The 24,331-nt window shown below is 42.7% G+C and overlaps 14 protein-coding genes and 1 non-coding gene across 15 annotated transcripts; 10 read left to right on the forward strand and 5 right to left on the reverse strand.

Annotated features, from left to right (window-relative positions):
* Positions 1-218: 218 nt before the first annotated feature.
* Positions 219-1,601, reverse strand: FOA43_001534 (uncharacterized protein; the record flags this gene model as incomplete). Its single annotated transcript, XM_038921847.1, has 1 exon — positions 219-1,601. One exon carries the CDS (start codon positions 1,599-1,601, stop codon positions 219-221), a length of 1,383 nt encoding a protein of 460 aa, XP_038777775.1.
* A 585-nt stretch (positions 1,602-2,186) lies between these two features.
* FOA43_001535 (uncharacterized protein) lies at positions 2,187-4,821 on the forward strand (the record flags this gene model as incomplete). The annotated part of the gene is made up of 2 exons (XM_038921848.1): positions 2,187-2,192; positions 2,377-4,821. The coding sequence occupies 2 exons, from the start codon at positions 2,187-2,189 to the stop codon at positions 4,819-4,821; spliced, it is 2,451 nt and encodes an 816-aa protein (XP_038777776.1).
* A 30-nt stretch (positions 4,822-4,851) lies between these two features.
* PTH2 (Gluconate transport-inducing protein) lies at positions 4,852-5,511 on the reverse strand (the record flags this gene model as incomplete). The annotated part of the gene is made up of 1 exon (XM_038921849.1): positions 4,852-5,511. One exon carries the CDS (start codon positions 5,509-5,511, stop codon positions 4,852-4,854), a length of 660 nt encoding a protein of 219 aa, XP_038777777.1.
* A 239-nt stretch (positions 5,512-5,750) lies between these two features.
* FOA43_001537 (uncharacterized protein) lies at positions 5,751-6,386 on the reverse strand (the record flags this gene model as incomplete). Its single annotated transcript, XM_038921850.1, has 1 exon — positions 5,751-6,386. The coding sequence occupies one exon, from the start codon at positions 6,384-6,386 to the stop codon at positions 5,751-5,753; it is 636 nt and encodes a 211-aa protein (XP_038777778.1).
* A 618-nt stretch (positions 6,387-7,004) lies between these two features.
* Positions 7,005-9,314, forward strand: MET6 (methionine-synthesizing 5- methyltetrahydropteroyltriglutamate--homocysteine methyltransferase; the record flags this gene model as incomplete). The annotated part of the gene is made up of 1 exon (XM_038921851.1): positions 7,005-9,314. One exon carries the CDS (start codon positions 7,005-7,007, stop codon positions 9,312-9,314), a length of 2,310 nt encoding a protein of 769 aa, XP_038777779.1.
* A 349-nt stretch (positions 9,315-9,663) lies between these two features.
* On the forward strand, positions 9,664-10,818 carry FOA43_001539 (uncharacterized protein; the record flags this gene model as incomplete). Its single annotated transcript, XM_038921852.1, has 1 exon — positions 9,664-10,818. One exon carries the CDS (start codon positions 9,664-9,666, stop codon positions 10,816-10,818), a length of 1,155 nt encoding a protein of 384 aa, XP_038777780.1.
* Positions 10,819-11,026: 208 nt separating this feature from the next.
* TRP2 (anthranilate synthase component 1) lies at positions 11,027-12,654 on the forward strand (the record flags this gene model as incomplete). Its single annotated transcript, XM_038921853.1, has 2 exons — positions 11,027-11,032; positions 11,092-12,654. 2 exons carry the CDS (start codon positions 11,027-11,029, stop codon positions 12,652-12,654), a joined length of 1,569 nt encoding a protein of 522 aa, XP_038777781.1.
* A 22-nt stretch (positions 12,655-12,676) lies between these two features.
* Positions 12,677-14,773, reverse strand: FOA43_001541 (uncharacterized protein; the record flags this gene model as incomplete). The annotated part of the gene is made up of 1 exon (XM_038921854.1): positions 12,677-14,773. The coding sequence occupies one exon, from the start codon at positions 14,771-14,773 to the stop codon at positions 12,677-12,679; it is 2,097 nt and encodes a 698-aa protein (XP_038777782.1).
* Positions 14,774-15,129: 356 nt separating this feature from the next.
* FOA43_001542 (uncharacterized protein) lies at positions 15,130-16,389 on the reverse strand (the record flags this gene model as incomplete). Its single annotated transcript, XM_038921855.1, has 1 exon — positions 15,130-16,389. One exon carries the CDS (start codon positions 16,387-16,389, stop codon positions 15,130-15,132), a length of 1,260 nt encoding a protein of 419 aa, XP_038777783.1.
* Positions 16,390-16,917: 528 nt separating this feature from the next.
* FOA43_001543 lies at positions 16,918-16,989 on the forward strand. The gene has a single exon. It is a non-coding gene; the product is annotated as a tRNA-Gln (tRNA).
* Positions 16,990-17,123: 134 nt separating this feature from the next.
* Positions 17,124-18,665, forward strand: THR4 (threonine synthase; the record flags this gene model as incomplete). Its single annotated transcript, XM_038921856.1, has 1 exon — positions 17,124-18,665. The coding sequence occupies one exon, from the start codon at positions 17,124-17,126 to the stop codon at positions 18,663-18,665; it is 1,542 nt and encodes a 513-aa protein (XP_038777784.1).
* A 196-nt stretch (positions 18,666-18,861) lies between these two features.
* Positions 18,862-20,415, forward strand: FOA43_001545 (uncharacterized protein; the record flags this gene model as incomplete). The annotated part of the gene is made up of 1 exon (XM_038921857.1): positions 18,862-20,415. The coding sequence occupies one exon, from the start codon at positions 18,862-18,864 to the stop codon at positions 20,413-20,415; it is 1,554 nt and encodes a 517-aa protein (XP_038777785.1).
* Positions 20,416-20,928: 513 nt separating this feature from the next.
* On the forward strand, positions 20,929-22,236 carry FOA43_001546 (uncharacterized protein; the record flags this gene model as incomplete). The annotated part of the gene is made up of 1 exon (XM_038921858.1): positions 20,929-22,236. One exon carries the CDS (start codon positions 20,929-20,931, stop codon positions 22,234-22,236), a length of 1,308 nt encoding a protein of 435 aa, XP_038777786.1.
* A 118-nt stretch (positions 22,237-22,354) lies between these two features.
* FOA43_001547 (uncharacterized protein) lies at positions 22,355-22,878 on the forward strand (the record flags this gene model as incomplete). The annotated part of the gene is made up of 2 exons (XM_038921859.1): positions 22,355-22,406; positions 22,466-22,878. The coding sequence occupies 2 exons, from the start codon at positions 22,355-22,357 to the stop codon at positions 22,876-22,878; spliced, it is 465 nt and encodes a 154-aa protein (XP_038777787.1).
* A 246-nt stretch (positions 22,879-23,124) lies between these two features.
* On the forward strand, positions 23,125-24,291 carry FOA43_001548 (uncharacterized protein; the record flags this gene model as incomplete). The annotated part of the gene is made up of 1 exon (XM_038921860.1): positions 23,125-24,291. The coding sequence occupies one exon, from the start codon at positions 23,125-23,127 to the stop codon at positions 24,289-24,291; it is 1,167 nt and encodes a 388-aa protein (XP_038777788.1).
* Between the last annotated feature and the right edge of the window lie 40 nt (positions 24,292-24,331).

Raw genomic sequence — 24,331 nt, forward strand, 5'->3', positions numbered from 1 at the left:
GAAGAACAAATTGTTGCGTGTCTACTATCAAACAGCAAGAAAATAAAATAAAAGTGGGTGTAAAGCTTCTATATGGCATACTGCAAAGCAAAGCTAATAAAAGAAAGAAATAAAGTATAACAAAAATGAAGAGATAGAAAACAAAAATGATGGCACCGGCAAAGCAGTTGAGATGAATGAATTTGATAAAAAAATAACCATTTGAAGACAAGAAGAAGCTACTCGGGCTTCTCGGATGGCTCGTCGTCGTCATTGCTCTTGTCGTTATCATCATCAGTAATCTCTTCCATCTTTTTGTCGCCATCAGCGTCAGCCTCATCTTCTTCCATAACACCCAAAGACTGTAAAATAGAAGAAGCAGAAGAATCCAAATAGATTATATCATTGTTGGTGGATATATTGGACGCTGCTAATAGCTGCTGAATCAAATTTGGTGCACCACCTGTGGCGCCCGTCTTCAGCACAGAATCCTCTTCGTCGTCATAATCTGTGACAGATGAATTTCGGGAAGCCGCTGCCGCAGCTGCCTCCTCACTTTTGGTGTTTTGCTGTTGCTGTTTGGTTTTCAAGTCCACCTTATACAGATCAAGAGACAAGTTGTCAGGAGTAGGTAGCTGTGAAAGATCTTCATCGGTGAGTTTAGCAGCAATTTTATCATACCATCGTTCTAAACTGTCACCCTTTAAGAGAGCCACGATACAGACGGACATGTTATCACACCCTATACCAGAACCGCCGGAAGTTGGGGCCAAGCAGGTATCCATCATAGTCTCGCAAATCTCTGTAAGTGATTGCTTTAGCTTAATTCCGCGTCTAACAAAATCTATAGCCTGCTGAGACGTAAGGCAATCCCATATACCATCGCAGGCGAGTATTATGAATTCATCTTCGCTGGTTGCATCGTGCACAAGCACATCTGGAAAAGCCGTCACAGCCTGCTCTTCAGGAGGTAAGTCGGCAGCGTTCTTGAATTCGAAATCACCGATACCTCTACTTAATGCCAGGTTTCCATTTACACGACCCAGATCCACGTATCCTCCTGCAGCAACAATACGCGCTTTCTCACCCTCGTTGGTTGGTTTGTGGTCAAAAGACAATGGTTTGCACTTACCGGAAATGGACATAACTGTTCTAGAATCTCCAGCGTTACCACAGATTATCTCATTCTTCGTGATTATAACGGATGTAGCAGCACAACCGGATGGATCCTTTGAGAGTTCATCGTCGTTCAAAATAGCCACGTCAGTTGCTAGATAGCCGTCCTTGAACATTTTGATGTAATCCTTATTACCAAAAGCTTTGGTCAGTTTCAAGATGCGAGGAATACTCCTTCCCGTGAACTGTGCCACTTTCTCTCCTCCATGACCGTCAAACACGCCAAAGTAAGCTATCTGTTTAGCAATATCTTCCTCCTGTCCCATTGCCCCGTCCGCAGCGGCAGCGGCATCGGTCTCAACACTCTTCATGTTCAAAATGGTGGAATGAGAGTCCTCCATGGAAATACGCCAACCCTGCATGCAAGATAAACCGTAGGCGAGAAACTTATCGCCACCTTCCTCACTACTCTTCTCAGTAATTGGCTGTGAAAGGATTTGACCCATAACAAATTCAATCGACTTGGATGATTGGAAAGGATGAAACTGTATTGAGATAGAAAAAAAATCCTCTAACCGCTTGTTATTCCTTAAGCTACAGAAAAGATACACGTTTCAAACTGGTTAACATTGATAGTGTCTCTTGGGATTTGGTGTTTCCTTTTTTTGGCCCCAAAAAGATCAAGTCAGCAAAAAAAATGCAAGAGAAAAAATTGATGAGAAAAAATTGACGAAAATTTTTTTTTCTGGCGGCAGGAAGAACAGTTCAGTAGGGGGAATCTGGGCCAGGGATCTACGGAGAAATTACCAGGGGCAGGCCGTTGTCAACAGGGGTCTACCACCATCCCACACCAGAGATCACCAGGGCCAGTCTGATAATACCTGGAGCCACTTGGAGCCACCTGGAGCTATGAGCATTGGTTATGAACGTCTACAAGACTCCTTCTTGGGAATATTCAGTAAGAGCTCAGAAGCCCAGCAGTCAGGCCCTCCATTCCGACCATAATTCTCCATGATTACCATTCCGTATGAATGTTCGTCATAATTATTTCTGAAGTCAATCTCACTAAATTCCCCATTCTCTTACTAAATATGTTAGTGAATCTCTCGCTAAGTGTCATCGAATAATCTCCTACTAAAACGTCTCACCTTTCTCCATCTTCTCAACCTTTCAGGCTTCATTTCAAACTTTTTAATGCTTGTACGACCCCTTCGTCTCATCCAGCCGTCTCTAGTACGTTTATTGTCTTCTTCAAATGTATACCTTCCCTTCGAATACAAGAAAACTGTTAATCCCATTGATACCGCGCAGCATTTACTAGACACCTACTCGCTAGATAAGATCAATTTTCATGACTATTTATTTCCTCATTACGACTTTAATACGATCAATATCTCAGGTAATCCTAAAGCGGGATCTTTTGTTGAATACTCGATTGATGATCATACCATTCCGGGTTCTAAACCCCATATAGGTATAGTGCTTAACGATCAGCACTATTATCTTACTTCGAGTCAAGTATTTCATATATTGACTCCACAGACCACTATAGAGAAGATTACACCCAACCTGATCAATTTCAAGATTGTTAACTTCGTATCTCCAGAATTTATTCCCTCTCTAGAAGGTTCTTCATCTGAACAGTTAGCTAAATTGTCCTATATCCTCAATGTATTTACCAATTTCAGCTTCGGAATGGCCAACGAGCTCATTCGCCGGGATTTACCCCGTAAGGCTTACTTTCAGTTGGCTCAGACTCAGAAGCAGGGTTCTGCCACTCTTTCAGATCTTGTATCTCTATTCGCTGACAGCAAAGCAGTCAAAGAGATTCTTGATTTTCGATCGAACCCTCTAGCGGCTCCTGCCTTATTGCATATTACCCATTCTTTCGTGGTTAATGACCCTATTCATTTCAGATTTCTTGCTCCTCAGACTTCGCTAATGGACGATATTCATTCCTATTTGCATCCTCTCAGTTATCAAACCACCCAGAATTTTCTTAACCCCATCAATCTTGCCTGTTCTTTGCTCTCTATCTACCAAACAGACTCTCGAATATTGTTGAACAAATACGGCGCCGTATTGGGTGCCAACGAACGCTATAGATGCTTTGTTTTGCTATCCGAGGACCTTACTTTCCAAAGTCTTATCCAATTCATTAAGTATGCCATTGAATACCCTCATATCAAGATCTTGGCTAAATTGGATACACTATATTTACCCTTGGAATCTGCCATAGGCTCCAAATCTCTTTATGAGTTTCTGGTCAATCTTGGGGTCTACAACAAGACTACGAATCCCGTTTTTTCTAGTGAGATCTATGGTCAGATCAAGCAATCCAAGCTTTCAGGAATGGTTGGTCAATCCCTTGGTGAATTGAAACCATTTTGCGGTCTTCGTCAATTAATTCTTCATGATAAAGATGAGAATCGAGATTTGGAAATACCTTCTGTGGTTGAATCAATTCCTGCTGAGACCGTTGATGTTTCTCCAATATACCAAATCACCAAAGGACTCGCTTTTTCACTTCGTAAGATTAGCATCACTCAGTATAGGTTCAACTTCTTCCTTCCAATTCCTCGCCAGAAGCTTACCAAGTGGATGATTGCCAATCCAATAAGCTTCTCCAAACTCTTTGCTGAATCGTTGGTTCAAATTCCTGATCAGCTACCTACCTATGTCACTTTCAAGAACAGAGAATCGCAACCAAGGACGTGTTTTAGGATTTCGTTTGTGTTCGACTACCTTGAATCAGACTCTCTTTCCAACCCCGATGTGGAAGTAGCATTGGATCAATTTAAGCATACTCAAACGCTTGAGGAGTACCTTTTTGACAGTAGGCTCAGTAATACAGATAACAGCAAATCTGGACAGAAAGTGTTCAGCAAGATGTTGGCCGTCGATAAACTACGCAACCTTTTGAAGCAAAAGGAGCAAGCAAGACTTCAGGAGGGACTTTTGATGCCAGAAAAGGACGATCCTGTGAGCGCTGACAGTAGAGCCATGTTTATAGACGATACTAAGGCGCTGTTGGATGAGTATCTTTCGTTATATTGTCAAAAGCAAGGAATTTCGGTGATTCATAGAGTAATGGAAGTGGATCGGACAGAATCTACAGATTCCAGAAAGTCTAGGAGATTCAAGATTTTCAAGTGGTATGCCAACTCCTATGAAACTTTCCGCCAGAGTGGGAAGATGGATATGACCAACTTCATCGGCAGCTTAAAGTATGTTAAGCCAATGAAATTGCAGGTTGGCTCTAAACCCGTTGCCGGCTTCAAACCTCTTGGCCTAAAAAGCTATGCCAGTTTCAATGATTGGGATTATGTGGAAAGCTACGTGAACAATCTTCAGCTTCTTAATCATCTTTCTGGGAAGACCCTTTTAAGTTTAAAAGAGCTAATACCTAAGATAGGTAGCAATTCGAATGCGTTTCTTCAACTAAAGAGAAGATTGAAGAGATACCAGACATTGAAACAGTTGGAAGATTCCGAACACACCATAACCGCGTTAAGATGTATTGTTGTGGACCCGCCTACAGCTGTAATAATCAACGATAAAGCAATTTATAGAAACGCAAAGGCATATTGTATGGAGTTCGATTTGATGGTGGACGTTGAGGTTGGCGAACAGGAACTCTCATATGATATCATGGTGGGAGATAGATTGATCTGTTCTGAGATTCTGGAGTTAGATCCTGTAGCAGGCAAAATAGTGATAAAGTAGTGACATGTAACTATGTAATTTCTGTATGTATTATAGTAACCTTAACTTACCGGTAATCTGATCCAACACCGCTTTTGGTGCAGGTCCTAATCCTAGTACGGTAGCACTCCCAGACACCACCTGCGTCCTTCCTGCATCATGAACGACGTATGCGTTAACATTAAGACTCAATGCCTTGGCAAAGAGAAGATCCATCAGGTCTTTATTCTGACATTTGAGGGTTATTTTGGCCTGGCCTCCACCATACCACCTTTTTAGCATGGGCAAATTTCGGGCCTCCGATCCAGAATCTGACATCATCTTGTAACATGTAACTGCAGCATGTGCACACTGTGCAGCCACCTTACCATTTGTCATGTCCAAATCTGTTCTCACCACTAAAGCCATCCTGACTTCACCTCCCACCTGGTTCAAAGAAGAAGAATTGATCTCAACAAGACTTTCATCATCATTCCCTTCCTCTTCCTGACTTTTTCCATCCTTGAGTTTTGTCTCCTCGGAGAGCTCCTCATCAGACAGATAATCCGTCGAAGAAGGAGTAGATGAATTGCCATTACTAGGAAGATGAAGCCCGAAAAGAGTAGGGGTCTGCAAGCCGCCAGAATGAACCGGTAGAGCTAAAAATGCACCAAGACAGCAACCTGTAAACAACGACACAGTTGCAATCGTAACCAGCTGAGATGTAGACATAACGATAAGATTCGAGATCTATTTGCAAGATCAGTCCAGTCAGTTAAGTTTACCAGTTACTCTTTTTATCTCAAGGCGGTGTAAAGTGAAAATTCTGGATGTGAAAAATTCAGCTGATTCAGGAAATGCATGTGAACCGGAGAAGGATTGAATTATTATATTTGCTTAGCAAAGGAAGAAAACTTAGATCAACAAGTTGACCTTCTTTCTCTTAAATCAACAAGTTGGCCTTCTTTCTCTTAAATCAACAATTTGGCCTTCTTTTTCTTCTTCTTGGATTTCTTATGATCTATCTTTTTAGAAAACTTCTTCCAACTCTCTACTCGATCGGATCTATGGCTTTCCCAATTTTTGTCTATTTCCTTCTGTACTTGTCTCTCGGTCTGTCTTTCTTCCTCCATTTTCCTCTTACGAGATTCATTGACCTGTTCTCTTTTCAAGGCCACTTTTTTGGCAAACTCTTCTTCAATCAAAACCTCTTTTACCTTGGCTCTCCACTCTATTAGAAAATCGGATTTCAAGAGTCGATCGTCGCTAATCGTCCACCCTTTCTCTTGGATGAGATCTCTTCTAGCATCAGTCCAAGCACTGTCAAGCGGCAGTCGTTCCTTGTCGTCTTCTAGAGCACGAGAAGCCTTACGTAGTAAATCAAATGCATCCACTGCTTTCGGGTTGTTGGTCTTATCAGGATGAATTAAAAGAGATTTCTTCCTGTAGATCTTACTGATGTCTTTCTTAGCGATTCCGGGCTGTGTGTCAAGAATAGTGTAGTAATCCAATCTGAAGCAGGACAAAATCCGCTGGATTTCTTTGTCCTTGATAAGTTCAAGCTCTTCTTTCTTCAACGTTGCGTTGTAATCTTCCTCATCCTCCATTGTATCCTAACTACAACCTAGCTGTATGACATCAGAAGTTAGATTGAAGGAGAAGAGTCAATTTTTCAGCCGCGGTACCTCTATCTTGCATGCCTTCGTCCCAGTCCCCATCTACACCGGGCCTGCGGCGGAGATTATTTTCACCATGTCACATGCAAAATTGACGATGTTGGATCGTTTGCATCAACATGGAAAATGGCGATGAGCACGGGAAAAAACCACAGAACGTACAGGCCGTGGACATTATTTCACTCTCCCTGGTCGTTCATGTTCCACTAGGTCGTTTCCTATGTTCAGCACTATCTATCCTCACCCTGGTGTCCCTGCTATCCCGGTGCCTCGCTAGTCCCCACCTCAAAAAATTTTCCATCGTCTCTTCGGAACGAGATCCAACCGCATATTCAGGCCCCCATTTGTTGAAAATTTTTTTTGACTTGAATCGATTGTAAGCCATCTCTCGAGTACGAAAGTTTTCAGGGAAAATAAGGAGAACCAAGTTACATTGAATAAATAGAGTAGTATTTCCAGCCTCGCGATTTCTTTCTTTTCATTCTTCATCCCTTATTACGATTTCTTCTTCTCTTTTTCTCTGTTCACCACACTCAATCAGAATAAATCATGGTTCAATCCGCAGTTTTAGGTTTCCCAAGAATCGGAGCTTTCAGAGAGTTGAAAAAGAACACGGAGGCCTACTGGAACGGCAAGATCAGTGCTGATCAGTTATTGGCCGTCGGTAAAGAGATTCGTGCTCACAACTGGAAGTTGCAAAAGGACGCTGGCGTCGATATTATTCCATCCAATGACTTTTCGTTTTACGACCAGGTCTTAGACTTGTCTCTTCTTTTTAACGTCATCCCTGACAGATACACAAAGTACAACTTGCCTTCTTTGGATACGTACTTTGCTATGGCCAGAGGTTTGCAAAGAAAGGCCGCTGAAAATAGTAAGGCTGTTGATGTTCCTGCCTTGGAGATGGTGAAATGGTTTGATTCTAACTATCATTACGTTAGACCTACTTTCTCTCACTCTACCGAATTCAAGTTGATTGGTTCTAAGCCTATTGACGAGTACTTGGAGGCTAAAGCTCAAGGTATTGAGACCAGACCTGTCATTTTGGGTCCTGTTTCTTATTTGTTCTTGGGTAAGCCAGATAAGGATTCTCTTGATTTGGAGCCAATTGCTCTCTTGAAAAGTCTCTTACCCGTCTATATCCAGCTTTTGAAGAAGTTGGCTGCTGCTGGTGCCAAGGAGGTTCAGGTTGACGAGCCAACTTTAGTTTTAGATATGCCTAAAAAGGTTCAAGCCGCTTTCAAGACCGCCTATGATGCGTTTGCCGCCGAGGAAGGTCTTCCCGAGTTGATTCTTACCACATACTTTGGTGATGTTAGACCAAATTTGTCTGCTATCAAGGGCTTAAAAGTTGCTGGATTCCACTTCGACTTTGTCAGAGATCCCGAACAATTGGAAAAGGTTGCCTCTATCTTGGGTGACAAGCAGACTTTGTCTGTGGGTGTTGTTGACGGTAGAAACATTTGGAAGAATGACTTTGCTGCTTCTATTGCCTTGGTCAAGAAAGCCATCAAAAAGATTGGTGCTGATAGAGTTATTGTGGCCACTGCTTCTTCGTTGTTGCACACACCAGTCGATTTGACTAACGAAAAGAAGCTAGACTCAGAGATCAAGGATTGGTTCTCTTTCGCTACTCAGAAGCTTGATGAGGTTGTGACTATCGCCAATGCTATTTCCGGTAAAGATGTTTCCGAGAAGTTGGCAGCCAACGCTCTCTCTATCAAGAACAGAAAGGAGCATGAAATCAATAACGATGCTGCTGTTCAGAAGAGAACGAGTGGTATTGATGATGCTATGGCTACCAGAAGCTCTCCATTCCCTAAGAGATTGGCTGTTCAAAAGGGCGAATTCCACTTACCATTGTTCCCAACCACCACTATTGGTTCCTTCCCTCAAACCAAGGACATCAGAGTGATGAGAAGTAAATTCACTAAGGGTACAATCTCTGAGGAGGAATACACCAACTTCATCAAGAAGGAGATCAAGGGTGTTGTTGACTTCCAAGAGAAGGTTGGTCTAGATGTTTTGGTTCACGGTGAGCCTGAGAGAAATGATATGGTTCAATACTTTGGCGAGAGATTGAAAGGTTTTGCCTTTACCACTAACGGCTGGGTCCAGTCATATGGTTCCAGATACGTTAGACCACCTATTATTGTCGGTGATGTCTCCAGACCAGCTCCAATGACCGTGAAGACTTCTGTCTACGCTCAGTCGTTGACCGAAAAGCCAATGAAGGGTATGCTTACTGGTCCAATCACTATCTTGAGATGGTCTTTCCCAAGAAATGATGTTCCACAAAAGACACAGGCTTTGCAGCTTTCTTTGGCCTTGAGAGACGAAGTTCAAGACTTGGAGTCTGCTGGTATTCATGTCATTCAGGTCGATGAGCCTGCTCTCAGAGAGGGTTTGCCATTGAGAGCTGGTGCCGAGAGAAATGACTACTTGAAGTGGGCTGCTGAATCTTTCAGAGTTGCTACCTCTGGTGTTAAGGACACCACTCAGATCCACTCTCACTTCTGCTACTCTGACTTGGATCCTAACCACATAAAGGCATTGGATGCCGACGTTGTTTCCATTGAGTTCTCCAAGAAGGACGATGCAAACTATATTCAGGAGTTTGCCAACTATCCAAATCATATTGGTCTTGGATTGTTCGACATTCACTCTCCAAGAGTTCCTTCTAAGGAGGAATTCATTGCTAGAATTGGTGAGATTATGAAGAGTTACCCAGCGGAGAAGTTCTGGTGTAACCCTGACTGTGGTTTGAAGACCAGAAAGTGGGAAGAGACTACTGCCTCTTTGACTAACATGGTTGCTGCTGCCAAGTACTACAGAGAGAAGTACGCTAAGAAGGACTAAGATCTCATAAAAAAAGAGAGACGGCATTTTAATTCAACATTTAATGCCGTGATTAATTATAAGGGACCTTTCAGAATGAGGTCCCGACTACTTTTGAATATATATTACTATTTGCTTTGTTTCTACTATTAATGGGATTTCAACATCGGATTTATTGAACGAACCGTAGGGTGGGAGAGGAGATATCTTGGAGTGTTGGAGGCGTCTGGTTGGATGCCTTCTCCGTTCACCATCCGTGCACCATCCGTGCACCAGTCTCTGAAGGCAATTTATTTTTGTAGGATGATCGATAAAGAACTCAGTCTACTAGGTGTATCTGTACGTTTACGTATATAAAGCTATTTTCAAGATGTCTGATGATCTTATTCATCAGTTTTCTGATGTAACTGGTGCCACCCATGATCTTGGGGAACAATATTTGGCACGTAATGGTAATGATCTTACGAATGCACTTAATGACTATTATCGTGATAGTGCGGGAAGAGAGCCTACTCCTGCCATTGATTCCCATCCGGAGAAGAGACATTCTGACTCTAAATTTAGAACCATGATGGATGTTATTGATCACAATGACGATAATGATGATGACGAGACTAATTTGTTTACAGGAGGAGAGAAATCAGGATTAGAAGTTGAGAACCCTGATAATAAGAACAACGGTGGCAGGGGCAATGGCAGTGGAGCGGCCGATTCAGGAAGTAAGAATCCTATGAATTTGGTGGAGGATCTTCTTAAAAAGGCTGAACGAGAGGCCGGAGAACCTGATACAAGGGAGCCAATTGCTCAAGCTAAACAGCCCAAATTCAAGGGTACTGGATATATGTTGGGATCCAAAGAGAACAGCGTGGAGTCTTCTAAGATTGCGGATCCTAACGAGAGACTGAAACGGAAAATTCCGGAGAAAATCACTAGAACTATCACGTTTTGGAAGGAAGGATTTCAAGTGGATGAGGGTAAATTGTATCGGTACGATGATCCTGAAAATGCTGAGTATTTGAAGCAATTGAATCAGGGAAGAGCTCCGCTTAGCTTGTTGAATGTAGAGATGTTTCAGGATGTTGATGTTCACGTGATCAAGAAGCTGGAAGACTCGTTTAAGCCACCAAAGCGGAAGTTAGGTGGATTCTTAGGTGAAGGTCAAAGATTGGGATCTCCTGTTCCTGGAGAAACGATCATAGTCGAGGGAGATAGAGGAGAGGCGAAAGTAGAGGACGAGCTCGAGAAGAATGGGGAACAGGAAGAGCAGAAGAAAGAAGAAACTCAGGAAGAGGGTGGAGACGCTAGAATTCAGATACGCCTTGCAGAAGGCGAGAGATTTGTGCATGGATTCAATTCTAGTGACAAAGTTTCTGCAGTGTTTGACTATGTGGCCTCGAAGACTACAGATTCCAGAACATGGAGCCTTGCCTTTGCATTTCCCTTGAGATATATAGATGACATGAAGGAGAAGACTATTGGAGAGGCTGGGCTTGCCAATTCTGTTATTTTGCAAAGATGGAGATGATATAATCTTTGGAAAGTCTACACAAATATATTATAATCTAGCTTGTTTTTAGTTGCCACTAGTTAATTCAGGGACCTAATCTTTATCTGTTCTCAAAATTTTTGTCCCTCGAGAGTCATCGCTTGAAGATCCGGCGCGAGGCCCAAGGATCTTTTTTATCAAAAGTTAGTCACTCATCTTTATCCTTATTCCAATCAATTCTCCGACAATGAGTGTAAGTACTTCTGGAATCATATGCACGTTGACTCTTTGTTACTAACTGAAGTCTTTTAGTATCCTATTCAACCCACATTCGAGAAACTCTATGAGATTATAGAAGCAGATAGACAGTCGTACAGTGCCCAGACAGTACCTAATCTGTACCCGATATATGCTTACTTCTCCGCTGAGTATCTTTCTCCGCACTTGGCATATCTTAAACTTACCAAATTAGGAGACAGTTCTGCTCATAGGTTTCCGTCTTTCCTTTTTGAAAGTACAAAGAATGGTGAACAAGTGTCGAGATTCTCCTTTATGGGAGTCAACCCTAGAAAGATTATTACAACTGGTCCTCTACAAGGAAAAGAGATTGATCCTTTAATTCTTCTGGAACAGGAGCTGAAGAATGTCCGCCAGGCACAGTTACCTGGTATCCCTATACTAAGCGGTGGTGCAGTTGGATACATATCATACGATTGTATCAAATACTTTGAGCCTACTACCAGAAGGCCATTGAAAGACGTTTTAAAATTGCCTGAGGCAGCGTTGATGCTTTTCGATCAGATTTTGGTCTTTGATAATGCGTTCCAGAGGTTCCAGGCGATTGATAATGTTAGAATTAATCCTTCGGATACCAAAAAAGACATTGAATTGAAGTATCTTGCCGCCGAAAAGCAGCTTCGTAAGGTTGAAAAAGTGTTGACGGATCATTCTTTGCCAGTTCCGTATCCTCCACAGCCACCGATTAAGCAGGGTAACAATTTTAAGTCCAATATTGGAGAAGAAGGTTATGAAACGTTTGTACGGGAGCTTCGTCAGCATATCCTTAAGGGAGACATCATTCAGGCTGTTCCATCACAGAGAGTTGCTAGACCAACTACTGTGCATCCCTTTAATATTTACAGACATTTGAGAACCGTTAATCCTTCTCCGTACATGTTTTATATCGACTATCTGGACTATCAATTGGTGGGAGCATCACCTGAGATGCTTGTTAAATCTGACTTTGACGATAAGATTATCACCAGGCCTATTGCGGGTACCATTATGCGTGGTAAAACTGCAGAAGAAGACGACCGTCTTGCCGCCACTTTGAGGTCCTCTTTGAAGGACCGGGCAGAGCACGTAATGTTGGTTGATCTTGCCAGGAACGACGTTAACAGGATCTGTCAGCCCAAGAAAACCAGTGTCGACAGATTACTTACCATTGAGAGGTTTTCGCACGTTATGCACTTGGTTTCTGAAGTGAGCGGCACCCTTAGACCGGGAAAAACTAGATTCGATGCCTTCAGATCGATTTTCCCTGCTGGTACTGTGTCCGGAGCTCCAAAAGTGAGGGCCATGCAGCTAATTGGAGAGCTTGAGAAGGAGAAACGTGGTGTTTATGCAGGTGCTGTGGGTCACTGGTCCTATGATGGAAAGACAATGGATACGTGTATTGCCCTTAGAACTATGGTGGTTAAGGATGGTGTGGCTTATTTGCAAGCAGGTGGTGGTATAGTATATGATTCTGACCCACACGATGAGTACATAGAGACTATGAACAAGATGATGGCCAATATTAACACGATTGTGGAGGCAGAGAATGTCTGGTCCCAAAGGTTGAAGGATAATAAGTACGAAAGTGATACCGAATGAAAAAAAATCTATTTGTATGTGTTTAACTATCCACTATATCGTAAAGTTTCTCAAGGTTATAGGTTTCTCTCCAATGATCTCCTCGTTTAACAATGAGCACCATGATGACAGAAAGAACTGCGGTGATTCCAGCGCATATGGATAACAATGGGCCTATGCCAATAGCCTTGATAAGAGGGGCCGTGGCAAATGACACCCCAGCAGCCATTAACTGTCTGATAAAATTATTTAAAGCGACACCAGTGGCACCCCTTCCAGGTAAGCAATCTGTTAAGTAGGTGACGGTGATACCAATGACAATCATCTGAGCGAATCCAAACAATGCAGTACCAATTAGTGGTGTCACCCACTGCTCTTTCTCTTGTAGACACCAGCCAGTAATCAAAAGCGAGCAAGGAAGAAGTGCTGCCGCAAAGAATACATTGATACCAAACCGAGCCTCTGGTGCCACAATGCCGTACTTCTTTATCTTCTTATTTAACAAGTAATCATTAAACTTACCACCCCATATAGAAGCAACAATGTATGCCACTGAGTTAGGGATATACACCAAACCAACCGACATGGGTCCAAAATTGTAGGGTGGTCGTGAATAGCAGTACGTCAAGGACAAGTTAACAACGTACAATGCAGCAAAACACGGCCCCGAGTAGGCGATACTCAAGAAGACAGGAGGGTAGCGCATAAATGAGAATGCCTTCATGGGCCCCCACCCATATATCTTGAAATAGTACTGAGCTTTCTTCCAGAAGCCGATATCCTCGTGTTTCCTTTGATCAGCTTTATTCACCTTGTCTGCGAATCTATCGTTCTCGGTCTTCATTGGATTGAATGAGACGGAAGTACGAATTCTGCTTAGAGGAACCACCATATCAATAGGCATTTCTTCTGCATCTTTTGCGGCCGCTACTGAAGGATGTCTGGACATTCTAGAGACGATTCGATCCAATCTTTCAACCTCTTCTTCATCAGATTCCCCGGAATTGTCCGAGAGCGATGAAAGGTCAGATCTTGGTGATTCATTATTTCTGAAAGGCTGGTGAATATTGGGTAAAGAGACAGACTCAGAAGAGCATTCTGAGCTTGGGATAGCCGTATCTCCTGGAGACGAGATATGTCTTTCCTGTGACTCGATGTCCTGTTTGGGGCGCTGACTTCTCCTCTCTCTAAGAAATTTTCTGATAGCTTCCTTGTTATCCTGAGTTCTAAGAGTCTCTGGAAGAAAGAAAACAACTAAAATGACTGCACAGAATGCAAGGATGACCAAAAACCATTGAGTTCCACGCCATCCAAAATTCTTATTGCTGGTAATGGCACCTCCAAATATGGGGGCAAGCAAAGGGCCTGCCAAAGGTCCTAAGTAAAAAATGCCCATAGCCATACCCCTCTCCGTGATGGGATACATATCAGAGATTGTACCAGCACCCACAGCCTGAACACTGGCCGCGCAGCCACCAGACAAGACACGAAAAGCGATAAGTTGGTTGATCGTGATAGAAAGAGCACAACCGATAGTAAAGCAGATGTAAAGAAGGAAGCTAATGATGTAAATGGATCTTCTGCCGTGTCGTTCACTAAAATTAGACCACCACATGGGTATAATGCCTAGAGTCACTAAATAGATACCCACAGCGACGTTGAATATGGAAACAGTGGTATTCAAGTCTTCGACTGCGTCATCTGTGGCCGGAAACAATATAGACGTTCCCATGGGACCTACCATGGCTACAAAAGCAATGATAAATACAAAAAAGTGCCGTAGCTTGCCTGGAAGCTCTCTCGCATCTTGATACTCAGGCAACAAACAGAGCCGAGCAAAAAGACCTCGTCTCTTATCTTTAGGAACTATTTTAGAGTCATCGAGTTTGATGGTAGTGACCTTCTGAATCAACGTGACTCTTGTTGACGGTCTTCTAGAGCATAAGATATTTGTATCATGACTTTGGTCAGCGCTGTCAACGGTATCTATGTTATCGGCATTGTCATTATGTCCTGCGGTGTAAGGACTTTCGTAGTTTGATTTTCCCGTTATATCTCGGGTATTTTCAATATTGGAAGATACCGAATCCAATGATGAAAGTTCGGACGAGTTGGGCACCGACAGAGAAACTGATGGCATGTTGGAAAAGATGAAAACAGGAATCAGAAAAGTCGTAAAACGGTAGTGAAGTCAAAGTAAAAATCTGTCACCGTCTTGGTTTTTTTTTTCGTTACTGATTAGTAGCTGGAAAGAGAATAAGGTCCTGGTAACTTGGCTGAGAGTGAACTAAAATAACTTTACGTATAAACTCAAGTACGGCTGCTGATGAGACACTACTTATATAGTTACTCTTAGCATCAATCCTCCGGGAAACGAGTAGTGAGCACTCTCTCCCATAGGCTTGAAGAATACATGGTAGCGAAATTTCGCAATCTGAAAATTTCCTTTTTCGGATGCGATGAAGCGGAATTGAAGGAGTTGGCTTCCGTCATTCATTACCATCCTCTCCATGGTACCCAAACATCCACCACTTCGTCTACATTATCCACGATAAAATACCAAGGATAGCACGCAGCAGCTATGCAAGTATGCTGAGGATATATTAACACTTTGGTTCCGATAGGGATCATCTTCGTAGGTTCATGATGGTCTAGCACTGTAAGAATACCATGTTCCTGGCTCACTCTTCCTACTATCCAATTCGAGTATTCTTTTGGCCAGCACACTTTGCCAAATCCTGGAATGGCACCTGTCTCTCTTCCAATACCTAAAACGCCTGCATTCACCAACTCTTCACCGGGTTTCTGAGAACCTCTACCAGGATAGGCCGATATCACTTCTGCTAGCACCGTACATGCAATACTCTCTAGCTTACAGCAATTAGTACCAGCCTGTTGCAAGTCGCAGAAGGCAAAATTACCAGCGTGTAGCTCCACTTCACCGTAGAGCTTCGAGTCAAGTTGACCGGAGTTGTACAATCCAGCTGCATGCGCGGTAGGTGTGGCACCCACAGAAAGAACCAATTGTAGGGATTTGTCGATCTCCAGGGCCATTTTAGCGGCCGAATTGGCACTACTGATTTCATCTACAAGCACCTTTTCAGCCTCCTCCAGGCTATGGCAGCCGTATGAATGGCCTGCGTGACAGTAGAAGCCGTATATTTCAATATAGTTCCTGGCATCTGTAGTCAATATCTGCTGCAAAGTTTGTTTGAGTTCTGAAGAGGTCAATTCAAATCCGGCGCGGTTAGACCCCATGTTAATCTTGATGAAGATCGACCATTTCTTGGCATAATTGTTCTTCTTACTAAACTCAACCAAGGCATCCACTTGTTTCTGGTTATCTAGCATCATTCTGAAATTCTTGACAAACTTCGATAGATCCGCCATTTCTCCTAGACGAGACTGCATTACTGGCATACTGAATAAAATATCATCGATACGTCCTGATTTAACAAGAGGAAGTAAGTTCCAAGCCTCGGTAAGCGTAGAGACAACGATCCGAGAAGTACTGAAATCCGTTCCTTCACCTAGCTCCAAAAGGGTTCCTTCGGTAGTTTTGTGAGTCTTGACATGAGGTCTGAATTCAAACCCGAGTTTTCTTACCGTTTCAAACGTGGCCATACAGTTTTTCTTCACCTGGCTTCTGTCTATGATCAACGAAGGAGTAGGAAGATCTTTCACATGTTTTCCTATGTAGGCATCTAAAAGCTCTTTTTTATCGGAGCACTTAAGGAATTGATAGGGGTAAGGCATTATAACTTATTAACTTCAAAAAATGAGTGAATGGACAGGAAAGGAAGGATTTCCAGGTATATTTCTCAGCTGGTTTGGTTTCCAATCGATTTCTAGATCTGGGAGCTTTTTTGCGCACTTCGTTTCCTTCTACGGCGGATATACATACAACTATAAACATTTCATTGTTACTACAGCATCACTCAAATAAATTTTGTTTCCATTAATTTACTCCTTTCACTTATTTTCCAAAGCAAGTCTTGTAAGGATATTTCTACTGCTTTAAATTCTGGGAGCAAAATTAAGCCTTGACATAAATGATGATTAGAGAATTACGTCGAATACACTTTATTGGATCTCTGAATGATGTGATTGAAAATTATTCTGTAGTTGTAATAATAGTAGAAGTCTTCGAAAAGCTGTTTATATAAACCGCAGCAATTCTGAGTGGAAAATCATCCTCGAAAGCCATAAATTGGCTTTGATTTTGCAGACCCTTGTTATTAGTTTTGTCTGATCATGCTGCTAGCTACTATTTTAGTTAAGCTTGGTTCTATAGTGTAGTGGTCATCACTTCAGATCCTGATTCTGGAAACCCCGGTTCGAATCCGGGTAGAACCTCTTTTTTTGAATCTCAATCCGTTTTTTAAAATTTTTTTTTCGCCGCCTCAGTATGACGCATGTTCCAGATCGAGCAAGAATAGTAGTAGTCATCTCATCGTCAACTGATCTCTTCTCGCCATAAGTTTTCCAGCATGCCTTCAGCTTCACAAAGATACCGTTCTACACGGTCGCGGGAGTCACAATCAAAGCCTTTCGAATATGCTGTTATTCGGGGTCTTGCTGAGGATGGAGGATTGTTCGTTCCTTCTCAAATCCCTCATGTTCCTAGTGACTTCATTAAGCAATGGGCCAACCTCTCATTCCAGGAGCTAGCCTTCAAAGTGATGCGTCTCTATGTGAGCCGGGAAGAGATTCCCGACACTGATTTGGCAGAATTGATCTCTAAGTCGTACTCAAAGTTCCGTTCACCTGAGATCACACCATTGGTCAAGATCGACTCTCAGCAAAACCTTTACCTATTGGAGTTGTTCCACGGCCCAACGTATGCCTTCAAGGATGTGGCTCTTCAGTTTTTGGGTAACTTATTTGAGTATTTCCTATTGAAGAAGAACAGTAAGAAGGCTGCCGGTGTTACTCACGATAGAATCACCGTTGTTGGTGCTACCTCCGGTGATACAGGCTCTGCTGCCATTTATGGTCTTCGTAACAAAAAGGACGTATCTGTGTTTATTCTCTATCCAACAGGTCGCGTGTCTCCTCTTCAGGAACAACAGATGACCACCGTTCAGGATGCAAACATTCATACGTTGTCTGTTAAGGGTACGTTCGATGACTGCCAGTCTCTTGTGAAGCAGGTGTTCAACGATGTAAAGTTCAATGATAAGTACCACGTTGGTGCCGTTAACTCTATCAACTGGGCACGTATTCTTGCCCAGATTACCTACTATTATCACGGTTACTTCCAACTTTTAAGACAAGTTCCGGAGGCACAGAAAAGCGGCTTGAAAGTTAAGTTCGTCGTGCCAAGTGGTAATTTTGGTGATATTCTTGCTGGTTATTATGCTAAGCAAATGGGCTTACCTGTGGAACAGCTAGTTGTCGCTACCAACGAAAATGATATTCTTAATAGATTTCTCAGAACTGGTACCTATGATAAAGCACCTGTTAAGGTTACCTATTCTCCGGCAATGGATATCTGTGTCTCTTCAAACTTTGAGAGATTCTTGTGGTATATGGTTAGAGATACTGTTGCCTCTAAAGATGATAGAGAGGCCGGCAGTATAATGAACCAGTTCATGAACGAGCTCTCTTCTAAAGGTGCCTTCAGGGTGGCTGAGGAGACTTTGAGACTCGCCCAGTCGTTTTTGTTATCGGGCTCTGTCAGTAATGACGAAACTGTTCGTACTATACGGTCTACCTACCAGAATACTTCCAACCACTACATTTTGGACCCACATTCTGCTGTTGGTATCTCCGTTGCTGAACGTATTATAGCAGAAGATGGTGAGGATACTGCAATTAATTACATCTCTCTATCTACGGCTCATCCTGCCAAATTCTCAGAGGTGGTTAACAAGGCGTTGGGTGATATTACCGGCTATTCCTTCGAGAAAGACGTTCTCCCTCACGACTTGAAGAAGTTGGCAACTTTGCCTAAAAAAATTAAGGAGATCGACATTCCAGAATTGAAGGTTATTGAGGCTGCCATCGAAGAGGAATTGGTTACGGAATAAATCACTACAAGCTTAGATATTCAATATCTCTGTACTTCTTTTCTCTCTTAATAATACGTTTTAGATCAAAGTGAAAAACCTTGGTTACGAAGCCCTTACACGAAGCGCGAGGGTCCAGAAATTTTGACTTGATAGTAAAAATACATAATAACAACCTTCACTACTTTCTTTTGCCCATAGTTTAAACATAATCCCCATGTCTTCTCGTTACAGACCAAAGAAGCCAGTCGGAACGCAGCATAGCATGCCTCCGCATCGCGGCAGTGCCGGGTCGCAAGCACAACAAGCTCGTCCTGAAGGAGGACCTATCGCGTCAGTTCACTTAAAGCCAACAGACATCACGATATCCAAATCTTTAGAGAAGAAGTTTCCAGAGAAAGTGGGACTATTCAACAAGTTGAAGACAAAGGAAAGAGAGCTCGACCTTATGATTAACAAAAAGCTATTAGATATTCAGGATTATCAACAATCTATAGCAGGAGGCTATTCTCAAGAGGATGCTAAAGACACGGATATCTTGAGAATTTTTATCTACAACACGTCAGAAAGTCAGCCATGGCAAACGGATCCTAACGATGATACGGAGCAGCAACCAGTGTGGACTCTTCGAGTTGAAGGTCGCCTTCTTGGAGAGAAGGAACCTGCAGATTCTCCTTCTCGCAAGAAGTTCAGCACATTTTTATCGTCGTTGAGCGTTGAACTAAAAGCTAAAGATGGAAAGAATGATACTTTAGTGATTAAACCAGCTCCTGGCGTTGGCGGTGGCCACGAGAGTCCCAATACGCGCATCGTTGAGTGGCACGAAGATCCACAGATGCCAGAGGCTGAAAGAACTCAAAAGCAGTTTGATGGAATGGATATTCGCCGTGGTGGTTCGTCAATTCCCCAAAGTGAAGTGCCAAAGGGAGAAAATGTAGATTCATCAGAAAAGGAAGTCATTGCCAATATAGTGATTCAACCCAAGATGTTCCCCATTAAGCTTCAGATCGTGAAAGATTCCTTGATCGAGTTACTGGGAACCACTGAAATCACGCAGTCCGACTGCATTCACAAGATCTTCAACTACATCAAGGTTAACAACTTGTTTGAGGTGAAAACTGTTCCACACTCAGCTTCTGTGGTTACTAACGGGCACGTTCAACATCAGCAGATCCAACAGGCACCTCAGCAACAGAAGAAAATCGTGACAATTAAGGCAGATGACTTATTGTACAGGATATTTGGACTAAACACTCTCACGCTTCCACAGATGATGGAAATGATTTCCACTAAACTCTTGAAACCGATCGAGCCAATTAAAATCCAGTACAGTATCAACACTTTACGCAGCACCACGCTGGGAGATGTCGTGATTGATTTGAAAGTGAACTCAAAACTCATAGATCCTCATATGAAACCAGGGGCGGAAGAAATTGCATCTATCAACAGACTACTTTCGGAGCATGTGTTGAACAAGCAGTCATCAGAGGAGCTTTCTCGATTGATTGATAACTTACGATTGAACATGCAAATGCTCAATTATTCGAAGCTAAAGTATGACTTTTACCGCAAACTCAGTGATGATCCTGTGGGCTTTCTCAGGAAGATTCAGGATCGCAACAGTGAATACTTGAAGATCTTGTCGAGCGATTCGATGTCGTTTGGTGAGAGTGGCAATATTGACGAGGAAGTTGTGAGAAGATCTGATTTCTACACTGATGAGTTCCTAAGTCAACATATAAACCTACTTTTCAACAGTGGTAGAATCTGAGTACTGGAAATATGTGTAAAAAGATTATTCTATGTAAGATGTCTAGTGCAGTTAATCAATCACTTAGTCTTTCCAATGTACTATTGAGTTCGTTCCACCACGAGTCTCTGAACGCAGTACTAATCTCTGACGCAAGTGCCTCAAAAGTCGCAAAGATTCCAATGCTTGGGGAATTGTGAACATACCAGCCGTCTGGATTCACCCTAATATGAAATACTCTATCCTCTATAGTACAGGCCCGAACAGAGAGTGTGGAATCAGCACACGAGGAGAGAGCGAGGGAAGTAAAGTACTTTCCGGCAGGATTGGAGTACTCTCGAACGATCTGATTGTACTCAATAGACACATTCATTGGATATGAACCATGAAACCATAGGAATATGCCTATCCAAGTCAGTGGTCTAAAGCTGCCTTTCCGCGCGATTAAATACTAAGGAGAGAAAAAAAAACAGCGGACTTAAATCAGCCCTTGAGAACACGCCATTTCCTCTTTCCTCCTTATACTTGCAAGTTATGAGTTCAGAAGAGAAGGAGAGTAGAAAAGCCACGGCAGTTCCAACGGCAGTTGCCACCGAAAGCCCGCAATCGGGAGATGAAAACCAAGATGAGGAACTGACCATTGTTGAAGAGTACAAACTCTGGCGAAAGAATTGTCGTTACATGTATGATTTTATCAGCGAGACTGCATTGACCTGGCCGTCATTATCCATCCAATGGGTTCCTAAAGGCACTTTTGAAAACAAGACGAAAGATACAAAGTATGCCACTTTGAGAAACATCTTACTCACAACACATACGTCCGGAGAGGACATCAACTATTTAAAAATTGCATCCATGCAGGTGCCTAAATCGATTTTCCCTGAAGCAGAGCCGATGACACCCGAGGAAATGCAGACTGTGAACTCACGACTCAAGATTTCAAAGAAATTTGAGCAGAATTGTGAGATAAACCGTGCAAGATACATGCCACAGCATCCCCACAGTGTGGCTACAATCAATGGCCAGGGAGACACGTATGTTTACGAATTGGACAGTAAAATGAACGAGGAATTCAAAACTACACTCGTTCATCATAAGGCAAATGGATTTGGACTTTCATGGAATCCAGTGGTGACAGGAGAGCTTCTTACTTCGAGCGATGACAATACCGTAGCATTGTGGGACTACAAGACCCAGAAAAAGGAACCAATGCTGAAACCGACTCATGTATACGATAATCATACTGATATTGTGAACGATGTCAGATGGCATAATTTTTCAGGAAATACGTTTGGATCTGTTTCTGAAGACAAGAAATTCGTGTACATGGATAAGAGAGTTTCTTCACCTTCCATTAGCACTGCTCTAAGTGATAATACGTCATTTAATACACTCTGCTTTTCGAAATTCTCAGAAAATTTGTTCGCACTGGGAGGAGAAGACTCTAACGTGTATCTCTACGATCTAAGAGACACCAGTAGACAACTACATATTATGATGGGCCATACTAAGCCAATTACTAATGTGGAATGGGATCCATTCCATGAAAATGTAGTGGCGTCATCATCAATGGACAGAAGAATTATTTTGTGGGACATCAATAAGATTGGCGAGGAGCAATTACCGGACGAAATGGAAGACGGTGTACCTGAGCTACTTCTGATGCACGGAGGACATACGGGTGGTGTCAATGATTTCCAGTTCAGTACTGAGATTCCTTGGTGCGTGGCAAGTTGTTCTGACGATAATATTGTTCACGTTTGGAAAGTGAGCCGCAAAGTTTTGGAGGAAAACGGCGAAGATGGCTATAAGATCGATGTAGATGTTAGTGATTTAGAGTAAGTAAATTTAATAAGGCTTTTTGAAGCACCCCCCCAAAAAATAGAGCCGAGTGGAAAGGCCGAAATTTTTTTTCAAGCCTTAACCAACCAGTTTATCATTATTGACTAGACAAGAAGATATGTTCACCCAGCAGATACGGATGTTTTCGAAGTCTACTCTTCGTTTAGGAGGTAGGTGAAATTAATTGAAAAAAGTTGTTTGAGGAGCCAATACTAACATCATCATCTAGCTAAAATGAAGGTGTATGAACCGATACCTGCAAAAAGAGGAGGAATGCCATTAATGAGCTATATCAGGGAAGCACAATATTCTAAGCTGGATCAGACAGGGCAGAAGAGAAAACAATTTAAACTCGATAACCCTGGAAGATTGAGAGCAGACGACATTGTTACCATCGTCTACAAAGATCAGAAGCCTCTTACGGGTCAGATTCTTGCCGTTAAAAGACAAGGTGTCGCATCCGACATTTTAATTAGAAACAAAGTGGGAGGTGTCGGCGTTGATATACATATTCCGGTGTTCCACCCTAACATTCTACGTGTGGATGTGGTCAGAAGACCTGTCAAATACAGACCAAGAAACAGACATTACTACATTAAGAATTCACGGTTGGACGTGGGAGATGTTGGAGGTAACCGTTAGAGAGATATTTATTCATATAAGCCTGTAAATATAAGCTAAGCTATGTGCTAAAGGGTTAAGATTGAAATGGTCCCGGTGCTCCCGGTGCTCCCAGTGCACGCTGCGCACGCTGGGCACCCCGCACACGCGGTTTCGTTGGGAGGGCTCCCGGTACCCGGTGAGCGGTGTCACCCTCGAAAAACGTCCACTTGAAAGATAATATCAACGAAGAACGAACACCTCCTTCCTTCCATCACCACCGTAACTATGCTTGCATTCAGTTTCATCAAGGCCATTTTATTGGCTGCAGCTACTGTTGCCGCAGAGACAACCACTTCGGCCATCACTTCGGCCACCACAGACAGAGCTGCCGCCACTTCTGGAGGTAAACTCACTCTTCAAGAACTCGCAGCTTTGCCGTTGAAGCAAAGATTGATGAAATATCCATGGAAACTTGAAATGATCACAGTTAGTTTCATTGCTCTCTACCTGATAACTTTCTACCTTGGTTCTAAGTACAATGAGAAGTTGGTAAACAAGTTTGTTAACTCCATTTTGCCTGTTTTCAAGGAGAACTTCTTCCAGGTGGGTGTCACCAAGTCTAGATTGATGGCCAAAGATGACACCCAACATTTCACTTTTTATGCCACTGGCAGATTAAGAATCGAATCGATGATTGCCAAATTCGAGTTACAATCTCGTCAGAATCCATTCGTCTGGGTGATGGAATATGTTTCCAGCTTTTTCATTGAATCCTTGCCTGCTCCTGAAGATAAGGTTAGCTTCAATTTCCAGATCGATGCCGATGGATCTAGCAAGTTTGACGATTTTATATGGGCCATTGTCCATAAGGATCACATGAATGAGTACAGAAAGGAGAACTATTTCCTTTCCTTGACCAAGACATCAGAAAGTGACAAGCTTCCTGTTCAGTTCGTCTTCATGAACGAGGCTCCTCAGATGACCAGCACACTTTATTCGAGCGAGTTCCCAGACCTATTGGAGAAGTGCAAGGACTTGATCAAATTCTTTGCCGTCACCGATCAGGCAGAGGAGAAGCCGGACAGACTTTCGAAGTTAAAGCCTTCTAAGAGGTTTGTTTTAGAGATGAGAGTTCCTAAGACCAAGGCCGATGTTGCCGCTGCTAATGAATTTCTCAGCTTTTTGCTAAAGACTTACATTGACTTTGTCTGCAAGAATTCTGCTTTCAGACCAGAGGTCACTAGAAAATGTAAGAAGACGCGTGAAAGTGAGTACGCCAAGTTGAAGAAGTCTTTAGAGACTGCTCGTAAGGAGGATCTAGACAGCAAGAAGGCCGAGGCTGAAAAGGATCGTAGAGCTAAGTTGACCCCTGAAGAACAGGACAAGTTGGCCAAGAGACAGAGCGATAGAAGACAGAGAAGAACTATGAACAGACAGAAGGTGAGATCCTGATTTCTTTGGCATGTATTAGATAGAACATTTAATTAAAGCT

The sequence above is a fragment of the Brettanomyces nanus genome, chromosome 1 (genome assembly GCF_011074865.1).
Source record: "Brettanomyces nanus chromosome 1, complete sequence".
Lineage (NCBI taxonomy): Eukaryota > Fungi > Ascomycota > Pichiomycetes > Pichiales > Pichiaceae > Brettanomyces > Brettanomyces nanus.